This window comes from Embiotoca jacksoni, unplaced genomic scaffold (genome assembly GCF_022577435.1).
Source record: "Embiotoca jacksoni isolate LCO1_2020_lvr unplaced genomic scaffold, fEmbJac1.0.p SCAF_36, whole genome shotgun sequence".
NCBI lineage: Eukaryota > Metazoa > Chordata > Actinopteri > Embiotocidae > Embiotoca > Embiotoca jacksoni.
The window spans coordinates 38,527-58,379 of NW_027185388.1; the positions used below are offsets into that span (position 1 = coordinate 38,527).

General features: G+C 44.2%; 1 protein-coding gene across 3 annotated transcripts in view; it reads right to left on the reverse strand.

Moving 5' to 3' along the window:
• Nucleotides 1–19,853, reverse strand: part of neurl1aa (neuralized E3 ubiquitin protein ligase 1Aa) — a 74,245-nt gene that overhangs the window by 32,029 nt on the left and 22,363 nt on the right. Inside the window, exons 1-4 of one of the 3 annotated variants that reach the window (XM_069166011.1) lie at nt 14,670–14,914; nt 12,350–12,393; nt 1,773–2,023; nt 1,297–1,618 (exon numbers count right to left, since the gene is read on the reverse strand). In XM_069166011.1, the coding sequence (XP_069022112.1) occupies nt 1,297–1,618; nt 1,773–2,023; nt 12,350–12,356 (580 nt within the window). In that variant the 5' untranslated portion in view covers nt 12,357–12,393; nt 14,670–14,914. Of the gene's footprint in view, nt 1–1,296; nt 1,619–1,772; nt 2,024–12,349; nt 12,394–14,669; nt 14,915–19,853 lie in introns of those variants that run through there. The other 2 variants (XM_069166010.1, XM_069166009.1) reach the window with 2 other exon arrangements.

Here is a 19,853-nt window from a genome sequence, read left to right on the forward strand (position 1 = left end):
CCCACCCGCCTGGAGATACCGCTGTCAATCAACACAGTGCACACAATTACAATCAAATGTGCTATCTGTGGGACATGTGACACCCCCCCCCCACCCCCCGGGTCTATTTTTACAGCAGCAGAGGGGAGGACAGCACTGAATCTCTGGGGAAAAGAAGAATGCGCATACATTCTCTCACATCAAAGCCACGGCTGTACTATCCCGCGCTATGTCAGTGTGGTATGTATGCTAAGCTACCTAGCATACCTTAGTCATACACAACAGCATGGCTTCCCCACCCCACCCCACCCCACCCCTCCATCCCCCACCACTCCCGCTGTTTTCGGGTAAACATGGGGGGGCCAAATATCGGTCAAATATAGATTGACTTTGTTCCCTGTTATTCCATCGCTTCATGGAAGGCTTTACTGTACAGCAGGAGCGGAAGGGTAACGTCCAGAGAGGAGCCGTTTACGGTAAACGAGAGGGAAGAAAGAAAAATCTGCTTTGTCAACTGTAATAATGTGGAAAGTAAAAGCAACAAAGTGAGACGTCATCTAACAATACCTTAACTCCTCGTGACTTTTGAAAAAACAAAACAAAACAAAAAAAACACATTAAAGATAAACGAGTTCTGATGACAGTGACAAGAAAGAAAAATCGATGAAGGACGCTTTGATAAATAAGAAACCGTTGAAAAGATTTTTGGGAGTTAGTTGTGGTTCAAAACAGAGCACGTAGGCAGAGGGTTGTTCTGGACCGGAATATCCTTCAGAAAAATACAGTACCAAGGCTGGATCGACCCCCTCATTGATTAAAAATAGGTATGTTTTCCATGTTTACGTGGTATCTAAGATAAGTAATTAGAAGTCGGTTTTGACAAATCGGCACCATTACGACTTGAGCTGCGAGTAGATGCAAGTTTCAAAACACCTCATTGTGAATCTACGGTCCGAAACCGGCCCTTACATACAGTAACTCGCGTCACCAACAACAGCAACTAGTATCCAGTTAGCGTTGCTTAGCAGAACGACTGACAGTATGGGGGAATCAGCTAGCCTGACTCCGCCCAAAGGTGGGACTGTTTTTTATCCGAGGCACTGACTCTCACGAGACGTGTCGCCAAGAGTCAAAAACAACAAGAACTAACTTCTTCCGGCCAAGAAATAACCAGCTCATAATCATATTGCATACATTATTACATACCGTTGCTGTAAAACTCTCTACATCTTATCTCTTTTTCATCTGTGTGGTCTATGTGGTGCCTTCGGGGCCCGTCGGCGACCCGGTTGTAATGTGCTTCATCAACCGTCTTACCTAGCAGCTGCACTCCGCGGGTCAGACCGTAGACATCGATGAGAGCCCAGAGGGGCTCAGCTGTGCGAACTCCGCTGAAGAACAGCATGGGAGTGGACTCGTTGATGCGGTAGAAGACTCGGCCCTTCTTGTCCACCCAGAACGCGATGACGTGGCCCTCGTTGGCGAACTCCTCCGGGAGCGCCTTGGCCCAGAAGCCGCTCTGGGACACCAAGTCGGGGCAGGCGTACTTGGGCAGGTTGTCCGGGTTTATCCTGGAGGGGTCTTTGGCGGTAAAGCCCAGACGCAGCGCCCCGCTCCAGCAGCACTGCTTTTTAGTTATCTGTGGAAAGGAGAACCAAATGTGGCCTTACTGGTCTTGGCGAGTCTAGATTTTTCAGACTTAGTGTCGCCCTAAGATAAAAACAGGAGAATAGTTTTTGGCTGTTTAAAAGCTCCCAGACTTCTTCAGAGTGCCCGACTCTGTCAACACGCACCTTGAGGCGGACTTGCTCGTACAGCCCTATGGGCCTGTTGCTGAAGGTGATGGCGTTGCAGAAGCTGGCCTGCCTCTTGACCGTCTTCTGGGCGTGGTCCATGACGATCTGGGATCCCTTGGCATTTGGGTGGAAAAGGAGAGGGCTGATGGGAAGGGGCCCGCCGACGGTGCCGTACTGGATGGGCAGGCACCTCTTAGGTTTGTGGTGACATCGGTGCGACGTGGACGGGAACGGCCCGCCGAGGGAGTCTGAGAAAAAAGCAAAGGACAAAAGGAGATGAGAAGGGAGACGGAACGAGTGAAACAAACTGTCCTAATTAGGAGCAGGAGGTTCGGTTTAGTCGCTGTAATCAGTATCTGATGTTTTTATTACAAATTTGCATCACAGAAAACAACATCAGATATGACCATATTGTCTCGGATTTCTGAGCTCTTGTTCCTGAAGTCTTTGTTGATTATTTGTGAGCACCGGAGTAATAAGCTAATCAGCGACAATCACATCGAGCCCCACGGGGGTGAAAATCACAACACATGTCCAAGTCAGAAAATGATGCTTCTCGGATTATTCACAGGGTGTACCGTTCCCAGACAAAACACCCCTTTTGAAATCCAATGGATGTAGTGGGTCGACTGTGGCCGTTCTGTTGGACATCTGCGACCGTGAGTCCTCAGCAGAAGCCATGTGCTGGCTGGCTGGCATTGCGAAGCCGTTTTGACATATTTCATGTTGAAAACGGCTCGTGCTATTTGGCCACATTAACCCTCAGATTAAGGCATTATTTCTACCGGCCGCCCCTCCCCCTTCAAAAAAATACCAACCAACCAAATAACTCCTTCACAAGTATCACATATCAAACTCTGTCATGTGCTTCATCCCATAACCCGGCAGCTCGATGGCTGCCTGCCAAGCAGGGAAGAAGACGTGCAGGGGAAGGCTTGGCTGACTTGATAATTAAATGCATGGGCAGTAGAAGTGTCTGAATGGAGTCTGGGTGAGAGTGGCAGAGAGGGGGTATGACCACAGCACTTGTGCAGCTATTTGGAAATGTGCACTGGAGCAATTTTCATAGATTTTTCCAGAGCTGCTAACTGCCAGATGAAAATGACCGAATTAGTATTCTGCAGCTGAGCCGAGTGAAGGTTTTTGGCTCCATGAGTGAATCCTAAAAATTCCTTTATCTGAAACTCCGACAGCATGTTACCCACTCTGGGATTTTGAACGATTTCCAGGAGTATTTGTGTCGGGACGTTCCAGTAGTCTGTGGTGAAAGGGGGTATAATCTTTCCCTCAACCTGTCAGTTTTTTTTTTTTTTCTTAGTTTCTCAGTTCTCACCTGACTCATTCATGTACTGCAAGATTTGACTTGTAGCCTCTGAAAACAATCATTCAAAGCAGTGTCAACTGCGATCGCACAGCAGGAGATGTATCGAGAGTCCCTTTCGCAACTCGAACGTGTCTCGCAGCTGCATAGCATCATGACGAAACAATCGTGCATCTGTCTCATCTTTGATCGATGGCTTCTGGTGTGATTTGCTGGCTAGAAAAGAAACCCTATTTCTTCAAGTCTGGCATTTTGATACATCGGCATAACCATCAGCAAAAACCTGATGTCCCCCCCCCCCACCCCCCTCCTGGTCTGTCTCAGTTAGTTGATTTTTCCTTTTTCAATCAAACTCTAGTCGGCTTCGCGGGAGACATTCCAACAACCGAGTACTTGGCTACCTTTCTATAGGCCATCATTCAACAAGATTAAATACAGGATACGGTATATTTCTGCCTCCGTCTCCCTTCAAAACCGAGCCCAATAAAAATGTCAAAATAAAATGATGCTTTATGGTCGGTTTGGGTTTCTTTGGACCTCTCTCGGCCGTAATCAAAGAGGACTGCTCGGTTTTAACAGATGAAAGCTGATGCGGAGGCCGCGGCAGATCTCCCGTGGAGTCCCGATAAGACTCCGATAAGCTATAGAACCAGAAAACGGCACGCTCTGTGTCTTCCCTCTTTCTTTGTGTCCCTCTCTGTGTTTATCCAGTAATGACCCTTCCAGTTTTTACACCCCGCGAGCGTGTCCACCATTCAATCTGGGCCCAACCTAAGAGCGTCGTTGGGGCCTTTTGTCTTTTGGACAGTGCCACAGAAGAGCGGTTGTTGAGTGTGGGCACACGTGGTCCGGGGCAGATTGAGCTGAATGCATTAGCGGGCTCTAAAGAGGCGCAGCTGCTGTGGAGGGAAATGGGCTTACGTGTGAATTCATGTTCCTTAGCAACCCCCTCGTATCCAAAGGTCTCGATCGGCTCGCTCTGCAGCCATTAGCTAGGACACAACAGATGCCTTTTGTTTTCTCGGACACAACAAATTGATATTTATAGTCTCTCATTGGAGCTTTTTTGCAACCGAGCTTCTATGTGTTTTTCTCAGGGGTCCGTTCATTCGTATCAGTCATTTAAATTAAATTCTATTTTTCTGTATATTTCCACTGACAATACAACTTTGATGAGCTCTGCAGGTGTTTTCAGATAAATAGATGGATGTAGTGGTTTAGAAACCAACAGCTGGGTCGACTGTCTTCGAGGGCTTTGACGCATTTGGCCTTTCTAGCTACCCAAGTTAACGAGTATACGGAGGGGGGGATATTGTGAAACAGAAAAACAGTTGTGTGTTTGATTTATTGGTCATCCCCTCTTTGGTCTTGTGATACAGTCAGTGTGTTGCATGTACACAAGTATGACTCTTGATGATTTGGTTCACTCCCAGCACTCTCAATTTTAGGGATGTGCAATGATATCAGCGTGTCATTGGGGGATAACCGATTTTAAATGATGTATCTGCGTCAGCTTGAAACGAACATCTCAGCTGATATAAATGACAATTTAACGCTCGATGTTTGACTAAAAGCTTGACGGCGCCATGGCGCTACTGTGCGGAGGATTTTTTTTAAAGTGACCGAGATGGATGGCAAAGTAGCGTTGGCCATGCGAGGAGGAGCCACATCACAGCCCTTCAACACAACAAATTTAATCGTCCATCTTAAGAACCTTCATCCCGATCATTATGACAGAGAAATTCTCTTTTGTTCTTATATATAAAATACACGCATATAAACAGGAAGCAACAGGCGGGAGGAGCGAGGCTATCGTCAGTCGGCCAAAGGTTTTGGAAAATATTGCCAAATTGAAAATGTTCAACCTCATTTCCAGCCACAGCGGGAAGGTGTTTTCAGCACAAAGGCTGTGATAAGCCCATCACCTGCCCAACTCCAAACAACAGGGATAGTTAGCAAAGTTAGCACTTAGCTGCTAAAGAGTCCGAGATTTTTCCTGGGGAGTTGTTGGAGCAACAAGGATAGTAAATACTGGACTTACATTAATTAAGTAGATAGACATGTATGGGCCCCTAGTGAATCTATAAATACAAAACTGATGGTGACACATTTGCCACAACTTGGTCACCAGTTCTACCTTTCAGTTTGTTGGGTTTCCCCTTTTAATTTTGAGATTTCTCAGCTCTTGTATCTGTTCGGTTTCACTTCCTGCCCTTCTGGGTTGTTTTTTAACATCGCCTTTGTTCTACCGTGTGAACCAACTGCTTTTCTGTTCATAACTCTCGTTCTGTATGACTTTTGACAGTCCTTCGGTTTAGCCCTTTTTTGCCTGCCCACTTTGTTTTTTCCTAAACCTGCAGAACAATGCAAGTAACACTTCCAGTACCGTACGTTTGGGTCCTTACTCTTCCCTGTGAACCACTGTGACAACTGCAATGAGTCTGGATTGTGTTTACAGCATGGCCAGGCAGTAAATATCACCTTCACTGTTTTGACTGTTTACTCTGAAATGAATTGATGAACGTATCAATATGCATCCCTAAAGCTGTCACGAATGCACATATACCGGGAAGGGGAATTGTGCTGTAAATGTCAGAAATGTTGAGGTGGCGCAAAAAAATGATTGATTTCAGATAACTTTCCATCGTTGTTCAGTCGTAACCTTCGAAATACTGTGATACCAGAAAGAGTGAACCAACACCACTTATGCCGTTGTGCCTCATGACTGTAGTCTAAAAGTTTGTGAAGACAAAATAAAGCTATAAAGCTAAGAATTGACTTTGTAGAACTGTAAGCCAAAATGCTCCACTCATTGGTCAAAAACAAATAATTTCCCCTCTTTGCAGTTCTTGTTTAAGATCCAGAGTTTTGAAGTTCTCAGACACAACAAAGATGCCTCAGGCCTAATGTCTGCTCTCAGTCCTCCAATTACCTCAGCAGCACAAAAATCCTGAAGCACGCTCTTGTCCTCAGAGCCCGTTAACATCAATCTGACAGCTGCCTCTTATAAACCTGTGCGCCGGCGTTATGCATGTGTGATATGGGAAAAGGTTTTAACAGCCTCGCAGAAGCCATTTTGCCAAAAGGTCAAGAATGTCTTATGATGAACAATCGGGGCGAAAAGCTTGTATTCCTCTGCCTCCGGAGTGTGGAGGTCTTTATCCCGCTAATAACAACACGCGCACGACAGACTCAATCCCCCCCCATCACAAAACACACGGGCTTGTGTGCAGCTAATACCTGTCATACCCCAGTGAACATCTCTGGAGCAGCGAGCTAATCTCCCACCATTTCATTCGGCTGCAGATCATGCTAAATAAAAGGGTTAGCTGTGTGTGTGTGCGCGCATCAGTTTGTTTTTGTTTTTTTTATCTTGTGTGGTCGTTACTCAGCAAGCGTCAGCTAAGTGGTTTACCATGCAAATAGGATTTTACGGGTGGGAGAAAACTATTCAAATATTTGCTGTTGTTTGGGAGGCAAGTCACTTCCTGGTTTCGGTGGAACAACAGCAAAAAGCTCATTCTCCATCGTTAAATGTTCTCAGTTGAGCTGTATTATACTTTTTAGAATGAGGCTCGGCGCTTCCAGGCCGCACCGATTCATATACGGGATACTGTATCGACCGTGTGAAGAATCCTTCTCTGCCTTTTGTTTTCCGCTTGCAGACCTGCCTCCTGCGTCTCCAAGGTACGATGCAACAAAACCTTGAGTGGTATTTGCAGATAGCGTTGACCCAGATCTCCGCCGCTGTGCCTAACTTTAGCGCCGCGGAGACACGAGGGGTCTGCGGCATTTCGGTCGTAGCGGCCTATCGGAGCCCACAGGTAGCCCACATGCCAGCCCACTCCCTGCTCTCGTTGCTATGTAAAGCCCGGCTTAACTTGAAGCTCATCCTGGGAGACTTTAGACAAAACACAAGTGCACATAAACATGACCCGTGTATATCCGTGATAGCGACTCATCTCGAAACCTTAAGGCATTTGGGAACATGGTAATATGCAAGTATGCAGACTAGTGTAGGTTGTAACGTCGAATAAACTGCTATGTAGTTGTCAAAGTTTCCGTATTCTACACTCTTCCTGTGTTTTATTTGCGGTCTTGATCTCCATAAAAACATAGCTTTATGGTTTCAGGTATCAAAAAAACATCCTGTATAGTTTTACATCTCATAACTTCTCTGCAGTTCCACCAACAGCAGCCTGTTTTGTGTCTGTACCTTTAAGGCTCATTGATATCAACGACTCTGTCTTCTGATTGGCTGACTCTTTCTGAGCGACGCACGCCCAGGCCAATCACAGGTTTTCTCCGGTCTTGTTGCAAAAGCCGAGCCCGGGTGCGCAGACTACACCTCCCAGCTTCAGTTTTCCACTGTATAATTATAGTCAGCACACAAAAGGTTGGACAGCGGGCTGCGCTGACATGAGCGGGAGTTTGTGACATCACAAACTGACATCCAAACAGCACATTTGGTGAATACAGGCTGTGAGCATTTCTTCAAGTTTTGACAGAGAGAGTTTCCGTAGCACCGCCACCTGCTTTGTAATCAATCAGTGGAAATCTGTATTTTTGAAATACGGTGACTTTAAAGTAAGCGAGTGTTAATATACTGCTGTGTTTCGTATAAACATGAGGTGATCTTTTTTTAGGTTCGATGCTAATGTTGTTCCCTTGCAAACATTACCAGCACTAAAAGGTAAAAAGCATGCACTTCCTCATTTACAACACGTTACCGGTGGCACATGCTCCCGCTCCGGTTCTTTATCTGATATTTTTCTCCCCGTAGATCCGCTGACAGAGTCATTTACAACACCGCCAACAAGCCTGGAGGGCAATGACAAGCAACTTCTTAATGATGTTTACATAGCAGTGTCTCGATGATGTATTCAATCCCACTGACTCATGACGAAATGGCATTTCAGCCCGATCTAACACCAACCGAGAAATGAATCACGCTATAATAGTGACGATTAATCACACGCATTAGCATTTAGGCTTAAAAGCCGCGGCTCGGGCTCACAGGCTTTACGTGTCACGGTTCGTGAGCGAGCAGCAGCTCACGGCTCGTCTGTGGCGTATAGTTCACAGGGTGTTACGTTTCTTCCTCTTACTCATCTCCAAAGAACCTTACGCGTGTGACAGATGCAGCACAGAAACGGGCACGACGTGTGAAACCCAATAGGCTGCTGCTTTACCTGGGGACAGGTACCGGGAACTCCTCGCAACGCTCATTATGTCAGTGGCAAACAAAAGGGGCCCGATGTGCTGCTAGGCAACGCCGAGATAGATCTGTTGGGCAAGTGTCGGTGAGTTGATAGATGACTCGTGCCCGTGGTAATGTTTGCATGGTTTGAGGGGGTGTGGGGGATTTCCATAATGAGAGTGCTCAGAGCACCTTCAGATGATCCTAAAAATCGAGATCTGCTTATTCTAGATCAGCGGTTCGCAACTGGTCGAACCCCAGGACGCAAATCTGACCCACATTTTTGAGCTTTTTGAATTTATTCTTCAGGAACAAAGTGCGGTGATGCAAAATGGCCTAATGAAATATTAAAAATAAAAAGTGCAACAAGGGCTAAAAACAGAACACCTTATCTGCACTACTGCTGACTGTTGTTTTATTTTATTTGTGCATACTGTACATTTTTATATTTTACCACCTCTATTTTTATTCTGTCAATTTAATTGGTTTTACTCTGTATGTTTCTAACCTACGCTGCTGTAGCGAAACAAGTTTAAATTTGTCATGTTGGATCAAGTTTCCAAATATTACAGCGAACTGCGAGAAATGTCAATTAAAACAGCAGATTTATCTTAAACTAAATAAAAAGGTTGACTTGTCTCATCTTAAACCTGGTTACAGATGCGCGCATAAGAGCCAACTGCTGTCATGACGACGTTAGTTTTGGTTGAAACTGTCATGACGAGAGGAAAAACATATTTCTTTCAACGTAAAAGCAGAGCATCCAAAATTCTGGAGGTAAACCAGCCAAACAGGAATAAATGCTGTGTACTTTAACCTTTAATAATAGATTACTTAGGATAAATTCTGCAGCAGTTTCACTTATTCATTTGAATTCATTTGACTAAAACTGAACAATTCCTGCACATTTTTCACAATAAAAGTTGGCCAAAAGGAAACACGGAAGCATTTTAAAGTTTAAAAAAAAAAAATTGGGCAGGAAGTAGCTGCTGCCAGGCTAACACTGTAACTGTTTGGTTGAATGTAGGGCTACAATTTAAGATTATTTTCAATATTGTGTTTGTTTTTTAATTTAATATTTTTCCTCTTAATCCATAAATGTAAAAAAAAAACAACTAAACAAAACAATGAAAAATGTTCATCACATGTTTCCCTGATGGTTTACTAGTGTTTGTTTTGGCCAACAGAAATAACTTGTTTAAATTGTGTATTTGAATAAAACTGAGAAAATGTGCTCACGTTAGAGAAACTGCAGCCTGCAAATGCTCGACATCTTCTTTATCATAAAAGAGTTCAGTACTTAAACTGTAATAAAACCTGTGACACTCTGCTGCCCGACCACGGCAGTATAGAGCAACATGTTTGTGCATATAACACAATAACTATCTTTTCTATAGAAACTCGCCCCGCCGCCACCGGGCTGGCTTCAACCTACTCTAGAGAAGCTCTGCTATCAATAATTCAGTCTGAGATGAACCCGGCGGTGAAAGGTGAGACGGTGGATGTGATGAAGTCTGGCTGACGTCACGGCCCCCGAGCGGTCTCCCCGCTCCGCTCCCCTCACGGGCGGGATTACACAACGGCGATCAATAAATAAGAATATCGCGCGCGGCGGAGCCACGACGCCGCCGCCTCTCTGGGTCGGTCGTGGGCGCTGCCTCGAGGCTGAGCGGTCGTGAGGTTGCACGCATGCACACGATCGAGCTGAACAGACTGTGGCCCTCAGAACTTTAAAGTCAGGAGGAGACTGACGCGCTCTCGAACGATGCCACCTGACCCCGAGACATATGTTCGTGTCACTCCGTAGCAACCGCCCGGGCTCGATTTAAAGCCGTCCGTCAAGCTCCTCGCTCTGAAACGCGCGAAGAGAAAGGAGGAGGTGTTTTACCCGGTGGCAGCTTTAATAACCCCGAACTGCCTTTTATTTCGAGTAACCTTGAGGCGTTTCCCGTGAAGTTAGGAGTCTTTACTTTTTTTTTTTTTTTTTTTCCCCCCTGGGGTCCCTCTTGCTCGGTATTAGCTTTGGACGCCGGACGCCCCCCAGTTTCACTTCGTGCGCGGGCCAGACGCTCCCATCGAGCCGGCCTCAGACACTGGCCCACTTTCAGTCAATCGGGAGCACAGAAGTGGAGCTCCCACACACTCGGCAGACTCCAATTATGCAACCGACCCAGCGAGAGCGCCGCTTGGATGTGCTCTGGTGCTTCACACCTGAGAACAGCAGCCCGCAGAGGTGCAATTTTAGAAAAGCGTAATCTGTTCCTACTGCAAGTCACACCGTCCTCGAGCCTACCTGTAAACAGTGAGGATGCGTATTAAGAACAGGGACCGTTTTCCTGGACGGTGGATTTCTAGTTTAGTGAAGTTTAATTCAGCTGCTTTTTCTCAAAGGAAGAACAAGTAGAGAAGAAAACATCAGATGCGTTTGTCTGCATCCTTAAATTTAGCTTCTCTGTTCCAGAAACGAGCGGCAGAAGGAATCCAATGCTTTCCATCAATGGCTGCGGGTCGTCATAGCAACTGTTGTACTTCAATATTAGATCTGGTTTAACCCTCTCCTCTTCCCCTTTTGGGATTAGCAGACTCTTTCTGTTGTCAACAAAACCTTTCTAAATGCAAGTAAGCGGCCGTCGTCACACAGCTTTATTGATATTTAACGTTCATGAGTGGCTGCTCAAAGTGCGGTCGGCCTACCCATAATACTCTGAGGCTGCCTCTACAAATGTAACTTTACTCAATTAAAAAAAAACAAGCGGTGTCAGTTGCCGTTTGCTCGCCATGTTTGTTTACGTTCAACCAAACACGGACGTAGCCGGTCGTTTCCACCGAACTCGCAGGTTTCACTTTCAACCGATGTAACTCAACTCGAGGACGAAGCTGCACTTGATGAAAATGCCGTAAAAAACAACAACCCAGAACCTGCTGCTTAGAAGGAAAAAAAAAACCTCATTTGTTTCCACCCCGAGCACCAACCAATAGCGACGTCCCAACAACTCACTGCGAAACCCTGACTGAACGACGGCCCTGTCAAACGGACACGCCTCAAACACATTTTTCTTTTTGAGGCCTAATATTTAATAAATGACGGGTCCACTGTCAGATGGACGGACAGCAAACTCATAAGATGGAAATACGTTAGCTAACAACACCATAATCTATGGAAAACATTTATTGACTTCATATTTAATGAGAGAAGTTGAATGGGAGTCTATGGAGGATTTGTGGTGCCGGCACCTAGTGGCCCCCTGGTGGTATTGCAGTTGAAGGCATTCTTGCACTGGCCTCATTTCTCCGACCGGACAGCTACGTCCACTTTAATTACAGTCTGCGCTGTGTACGACATAAAAAAAAAATTCTGTCAGAGATGCAAGGTTTGATGTATTTAAACTGAACACAGTCGACAGTTACTAAAAGCCAAAACAATGAAAAGTTTTGTTAAAAGTAAAGAGTTCTTACTACTGAATGTTAATCCTAGTCTGACACCGAATCTATGACTTCCTGTTTATTGCGCGGTGCGAATACTTAAACAAATATCTACTTTGAAGATGTTTGTGCAAATGTGTCAATCATGGCGTTAATTTCAAGTGATATCACTCGAGAATCGAATCACTCGGTACTTAAAACACAAAGAAATGAAATGTTTATTGCTGAGAGCCAAAGTTTTTAGTCGCATTGCATAATACAATCGAAAAAAAAATGTGTCTTTTTAAGGCAAACAATCAATTTCTGACTCACTGTTTTCTATTAAATTACTGACTTCTTTCCAAAGTTGGGACGTGCTCAAGTTGCAGTCCAAGGAAATATGGAAAAAAAAAATCAGCACCAGTTATGAAATTCACACAATCAATCAATGTCACGCAGAATAAATACTGATGAGAGTCGGAGCGACGGAGTAATCGTTGGTACCTGAGACGGAATTACAGGAGAGAATGAAAGAACGAGGTTTTAGCTTTAATAACCATAGAAGACCATCCCAGTACATAGATAATATTAAGATCTCAGCCTGCAGAACAGCAGAGCTCTGGAAGATGAAGTGAAATCATGCACACATACGTTTCATGCTTCGACACGTCCCAGCGGTCCGCCATGAAAAAGTTCTATTGAGAAAAAGATTTGACACGGATGTCAGTGATGATGAAGACGAGCACAGAGAGGACCTTTATGAACGTATGAAATGTAAAATGAAATGTCACTTTCACAAAAGATCATTAAAGTAGAATTGTGGGGCATGAAAACACAATGAGGGATAAATTAAAAAAAAAAAAAAAAAACGTGGACTCATTTACAATCCTCAGTATGTTCACAGATGTCGTATATTTCACCATCTTCATGTTTTGTGCAAGAAAAAAAAAATGCATATTTAACTACACTTGTAGATAATGTGGACATTTATTTTCAAACATAAAAATGTAATTGCACATTTGTCCGTAAACATAATTCAAATTGTCATTGAAATGACAGCGACATACGTGACCGCCGGTGAAAACTGAAAGGCGATTATTAACGTTTGGTTCGTAGTAAATGAACTGTTAAAACAGTGTGACGTCAGGATTTTAACACTTAGAGCGCAAATCTGATCTGGCAAAATGTCATGCACTGTAAAAAAATTTTTTAAAAATTAATTTTATTTCACACAGACTTCACGATTATTCAAAAAGTGTCAAACATCATAAAAATTTACATTCCGTGACTTTTAAAATTTGATGGCATCGTTTAAGGGAAAGAACTTGACTGTTTTACAAGAGTTTGTCGGTAAAATCGATAAGTTTTGCACTGAAATTTTATGACCATGAAAAGTCAGGCAGAAAGCCTGACTTTTCATGGTCATTAAACACGTCATTAAACACGTCATTAAACACGTCACTGCTAGTGATTATAAAACTGATGTTTTTTTTTAACCGGGCTGTTAGTAATATAAAAGCGGCATCTTTTGCCTTTTAAGGTAGTGAGTCAAAAGATGGTGATTCTACAAAACAGTTGCACTTTTACAGGATTTTATTTGTAGAAAATGTTTGGACAACTTAATTTTACTGGTTAAATATTGTAATTATAAAAAATTTTTTACAAGTAATGTCAAATGATGATGAGTAGCTGCATTTTTTTTTTTAAGGTCGTATCTGTAAAAATACAAGATCCTATGATAAAAAAACACAACTGTACTTTGACAAATTAACCCTTAATATTTCAGTGTTGGGCCAACAAGTAAATACGTCACGGCAGGTAATGCTGTTTGTTGAATGCACACCTGGCAAAAAAAAAAAAAAAAAGTTCACAAGGTGTTTGACCTTGATCCCGGAGAAAAGGAGCTCTTCCTGCTGTCTTAGTCTTGTCCCTCTTTAGGTAATTGGATTCATCTCTGGGCTTTAATTAGAACGATCAGGTGGTCAAAAGCAGGGGGAGGGACGAGGCTTAACTCCCCCAGCTTCACGCTGCATGCGTCGCCATAACGTGCCAATAATAACAATAATACTACAGGAGACATGGACTCCGATCTGTTGTTTTCACTTCCTGTGTTTCTGAGTTGGGGCAGAAGGGGGTGGCACTTGTTTATATTGTTAAAATAAAAAACAACAACATGAGTATTGGTAAGCCTGAAGCTGGCCAACATTTTGTACACAGAAGCCACACTGTTTTGTTAAAAAAAATAAAAAAAAATAAAAAAAATGTTGCATCGACAGAACAAACCTCAACAACAGTCCACAAATCAGCACTATTAAACCAGCTCGGTGTGTTTTTGCCCAAAAGCCGCAAACCCCCCCCCCCCCCCCAGTCTGATGGATGCTCCGACCTCATACTGTCGGCACGCACAGGACACTGCAAATCAATGTATGGATTTCCTTGCAGGCAGCGGCTGCGCGCAGTGTGTTCTTGTTTATTAAAAAAAAAGAGGAACCGACAGCACGACGGCAGGGCCAAGAAGCAGAAGCAGAGGGAGACCCCCGCAACTTTCCACCCTCCCACCCCCCCGCGCGTTATTATAAACACTTTTACAACACTTTTACATGAGGCACGGGGGCTTTTTGTTCGCGCGCGAGGGGGTGGTGACGTCCCCGTTTTGTTACGTCGCGTCAAATCAAAAGACACAGCTGCGCGTCGCGAGACCCCCTTATTCTAATTACAGGAGTGACGTAACTGTGAGCGAAGAATAGGCTGTAGTGGCAGTATGGTACCTGATAACAGGGAGGGGAGAGGAGAGGGAGAGGGAGGGGAGAGGAGGGGGGGGGGGGTTGCTAACAGCCGCCTATGAATGAAAACACTATAAAAAAAAAAAAAAAAAATGAAATGACCAAACGTGGGCACGTGGGCTTTGAAAAATAAATAAATAAATAAACCTTAATATTCATCCCGAAGACACAAACCGGCTCTTCCTTACCGTAAAAGGCATTTCGCGTTATCTGGCCGCCCATTTCTTTAATCCTTCAGTGTCCTCTTATCGCATTCGCGGATTATTCAGAATGCTCTCGTGGCACAGCGCGGCGCAGCGCTCGTGACATGATTGCATCCAAAAGGTAACCTTTCGCACCGCTCCCCCCCTCTTGAATAGATGCAGACACGGGAGAGAGCAGAGACCCGCACCTCCTTCTCGCTCGCGCAGCGACACACATCCGTGAAGGCAACTCCCCCCCCCCCCCCCTCCCTCCCTCCCTCTCCCCCTCCCCCCCCCCTGTCCTCCACACACACACACACACACACACCAACACACCAACACACCACACCTCCTCCTCCTCCTCAGTCACCGAGCGCTCTCTCCGCCTCGGGTCCCACTCACTCCCTCGCTCGCTGGTATTTACATAGAAGGTGGAGACTCGAGCTGAGCGCTTTTAACGCTCTCCCTGCCGCACCGGGCGCCTATTTATGGGCCGCGAGGTAAAGAGGACGGAGAGAAATAATAAAAATATTAGTGCTGCGAAGATATATTGGGATGTTTAACAATATCATTCTTTTTTTTTTTTTTTTTTTTTTTTTTGGGGGGGGGGGGGGGTTAATGAGTGAATAAATGCAGGATAGCCTTCCACATAACTTTAAATTAAAAAAAAAAAGAAAAAAGTCTGAGGCTAAGTATGGATCCGGAGCCCGTGAGAAGTGGCACACGTTCTTTAGTCTCGGCACTCTTTCATCTTTCACCTTGCATGCTTCCTTGTGTGCCTCTCTGGCCCCTTGGCAGGCAGACCTGGTGACACCCCCCCCCCCCCCCCGAAGAGCCGGGCATCTGACTCGGAGCTGTCGTCGCCTATCCGTGGTGACCTCAGAGCCCTCTGTCTCAGACACCAGTGTTTACTCTGGGCCCGGAGCTGCAGGCGCTCAGATAATGCCACCGCGAAGCAGGAGGTGAGGTGAATAAAATAGATATGAATTAGTGCAACGTGAGCTAACATTTACTGGGTTAACAGCCGGAATGAGTGATGACGGTAGCGTCATTTTTATTTCTGTACCTGTTAGTAAACCTGCCGCCATATTTTTTTTTTTTTTTTTTTTTTTTTTTTTAAGGTTTCTGAGCATTTCGTGGGGATGATTGTAGGCACTTGCTTCGAATTTGAGCACCGTATTTTTTCGGTGTTCAAGTGGTTAAGTCATTGAAGCACTGTTGCTAAGTAACAGCACCGTAGACGGCGTCTAGAAGCCACAGAGGCTAACAATTTAGCAAGCTAACGAGGAAAACGTAACGCAGGAAATATACAGTTGGGAAGATCGACATTTCCCTCAGACGTAGGCTGTCATCTAAGTTATGAAGACAAACTCTACGTGATTAAAATTACAACATATTAGCTTAACGTCCAACCAAACATGAACTTCCATGACCTCTGACCTTTCTGTAAACGTCAAGCAAACACATCACAACTGGCGAACTCGAGGCTCAAAGAAAATTTTGAGTTCCGACGGCGTGAATGCGGACTGTTCTCGTGTACGCGGTAAATACGACCACATTTAAAGTGCAATACCACCGAGGGCCACAAGGGGAAGGCTTTAAAAAAAAACTCTGGCCCCAATAGACCGGTACTGATGGGCGGGACATAGTGTCCTCGAGTTCTCGGTCAGATCCATCACTAGCTCCTCCTAAGCTCGTCCAAATATGGTCACTTCTGGATTTCGAAAAATAAACCAAGACGGCGGCGACCAAAGGAGGCTTCAAAACGGCAATTAACAATCCGACGGGTAACGTCATGATCAGTTTTGAACAGCAAACACAGCAGAAACTTTTGCAAGCAACCAATTATCGCCAGCAGTTTTAAGAGATGCCAGGAAGTCACCGCTTTGCGGTGCTGGTAAAGTGACTTTTTCACCATTAGGCAAGCTAATTGTTTCCCTCTGTTTCCAGTCTTTGTGCTAAGCTAACCTGCGGAAGAAATGCATTTCCCAAAATGTTAGACTTTCCGTAAGTAAAAGTAACATTACGACCCTGTTAAATATTTCATAATAAGCTGAAGTTATGCATTTAAGGTGCAAGCACACAAGTACTGAGACCATTTAAAGACAGCTGTCGTCGTGAAAATACGTTTTAAGTCCTTCCGTTACGCGGATCCTTTATTGTACTGAGTGTAAAACAACTGTCTGCGCATTGTTGTTTATGTGTAACGGATTAACCGCCAAAATCCTGCAGGTAATAATATTTACATGTCCCCATTTCCCCGTCATCTTTAACGAGCACCACCGTGTAACCATAACAAATAGTGCAGCCCGCCCGGGATGCTGATCAAACTGAAATCAGCAACCGCAACCTCGAGGTTTAGTTTGCGAAAACGAGACGCACACATGGTGCGCACATTCGACGTGAAGACAGTCGCTGGAGAGAGTTCCTCACAAACGAGAGGCTTCACCGCATTTTGGTTTCGTGTATCACCTCCGCGGACTGTTGTAAAAAAAACAAAAAAAAATCAGGATTCGGCTTTTCAGAGAGGAGTTTTAGCCAAAGAGAAGACGACTTTCGAGACGGAGCAAACAAACTCCTTCAACGTGAACGAGCCTCCTGATTGCAGTTGTCAGCGTTGATAAATCAGATTCTGATTCTGGGACAGAAAACTGTTGCGTTTTTCCTTTTTGATGAGTTCATGAAGGACTTCCAAGTCGAGAGATATACAACGACCCACCTCGGACTGACTGATATTCCGATTAGCGATAAAAAACAAAAAAAAAGAAAAGAAAAAAAAGTAACACTGGCGAGTGTTTAAAGTCTCCCTGGGGGTGACATCATCGCACTAAGGTTTAACAACTGTTCGGGACACGGCTGTAAGAAGGAGCGCTGCCTGGGAGCCGGCCAGACCAGTTTCAGGAAGGAAAACGTCAGACCGCCGCGTCATGTAACCGAGCAGATCCAAGCCGGAGGACAAGGCCCGAAGACAAGTGCACATCCTCGCCCGGCTTCACGTCGGTGCCGTACGCGAATGCGTCGCTAGAACGCCCTTTCCTTTTGCGCACTACCCTTTTTCTTTTTTGCTTCCCGTTTTAATAATGCAGCCACGCTCCGACGGACCTTAACCTTTAAACAAGGGAAGGCCCCATGCTTTGGCCCGCAGTCCTCCCCGCTACGTGATTGAGGTGCATCTCCGAGAGCCTGTGCATAAAAATGGCCTTACGTAACCGACTGGGATAAAGCGAGGGCGCCTCATGGTTCGCTGCAGTTCAGCCGGTATCAGACCACGCAGCTTCGGCTGACGTACGGCCTTTCTGACAGGTTTCTAGGATAGATGTGCACCGTTAATTCCGTCCATGGTTTCTTGGCTTCGAGGGGAGGGGGGGGGAGGGGGACATCCCCGTCTCAATGCCCCGAGCATTAACAACCGTCCTGTTGCATTTGGGTTTGGTCTGTTTGATGAACACTTGGATACTCGCAGTTTTCTGACAATCACGTTTAGACCAATCTGGTGTTTGGACAACAACAAAGGCTGCAGATGTTTGTTTTATTTGGTTGTTGAGATAAAACATTTTTTGACTTTGCAGTGTTTTTTTCTCAAAGATTGCGATGCAGTTTGCAAAGTTTTGTGAATTTTTTTTTTTTTTTTTTGTGCTAAAATTGTATGAAGGTAGTTTTGGGTCTTTTTTTATGCAGCATAAAATACAGTTTTGAGAGCAAATTTTCCAATCCAAAACCGAGTTTGTAAGTACATAAAAATGTATAAACTGAGAATACCATTTTTGGATTGCAAAAAAATTATTCCTCCTTTTTCTTTTTTGTCACAGACTTAAGAATTTTGCTTATAAAACCCGGCTTTTTATCGCGTCACTAAAAGTTTTGATTGTAAATCAAGCCTCTCTGGTGGCGATCCAAAAATTTGTGCTTGCAAGTTGAATTGGATGTATTGGGCGAGAACTACAGTAATGGATGAGACGAGAGTTTCTATTGGTGGGTCTTGACTTGGATCCACAGCATGGCTGCAATAATTCTACTTTCAGACAAATGTTTTTGACTCGTCACCAAAGAGGTCTGTTCCCCAATCTTTTGAAATTTGCTCTCAAAACTGTCTTTCATAATGGCGTAAACAAGACACAAAATGAACTTCATAAAATTGCAGGAATTGTCAAAAAATTGCAAGCAACTACTACCTAATGTAAAAATGTTTCCATCTTTTTATTTTTTATTTTGTAGTCATAAAATGATAAGCTTTACAAAACAGTCTGTCACTGGAAAATAGAATACAAAGACTACAGCTGCTGTCAAAACGAGACTTATAAATGCTTTTTAAATCAGATTAATTCAACACATTCAGTCTGCACAGAAACTAAATGCAGTCTCTTACAACTATATAGGCTACATAAACTCATGTAATTTAGCACATACTTTATTCATACTAAAACAGGGAAGTGTGAATATTGGCAACCTGATTGTCAGGATAAGACCGCGTTTCCCATAAACCCTGTCACTTCCTAGGCAACCCGGTATGTGGTTTTTGTTTTGACGATGAGATGACTGTAAATGAGGAGTCGTATTTTATTGATGAAGCAAGGTTTTGTGTGGAAAGGTTAGAAACAGAGAGAATTTTTCAAAATTGCAAGCCCCTGCAAATACTGTAGATATTGGCGGAGTTTGCATAAATGACTCTGATTGCAACATCGCCATATCCTGGAGGAATTACAGGATATTAATTGGAATTTATGACGGCAAATATGCCTTGAACACATAAATACTCAAATCAATGTGAATGAGGATTGTCATCCGAGTAGCGAATGTTGAAATGTGATGTAATTGTGCTCATGGCTTGTGGCGAACGGTCGGGCTTATGAAATGTCGGATTTTCACAATGAAAGCTTTTGTACCCATTCAGAACAAAATATCTGTCAGTGGCCGTTCCTCTGACCCCAAACCTCTTTTTTTTTTTTTTTTTTTAACCATAACCACAATATGTGCTCAACTGTATCAGTTGTTTTTATGCAGGCAAACCAAGCCAAACCCCCAAACTGTTTTAGAAATCAATCGATCAATTGTGGTGGTTTACAAAGCCACTAACAGAAGCTACGGTTGTGTTCAGATCAGAAAATGTTCCCTATTCATCTTTTAGCAAATTATGTTGCAGATATTTGTTGGTTAAATTGTATTTATTGCCATTTCATCAGTCTCTGAGTA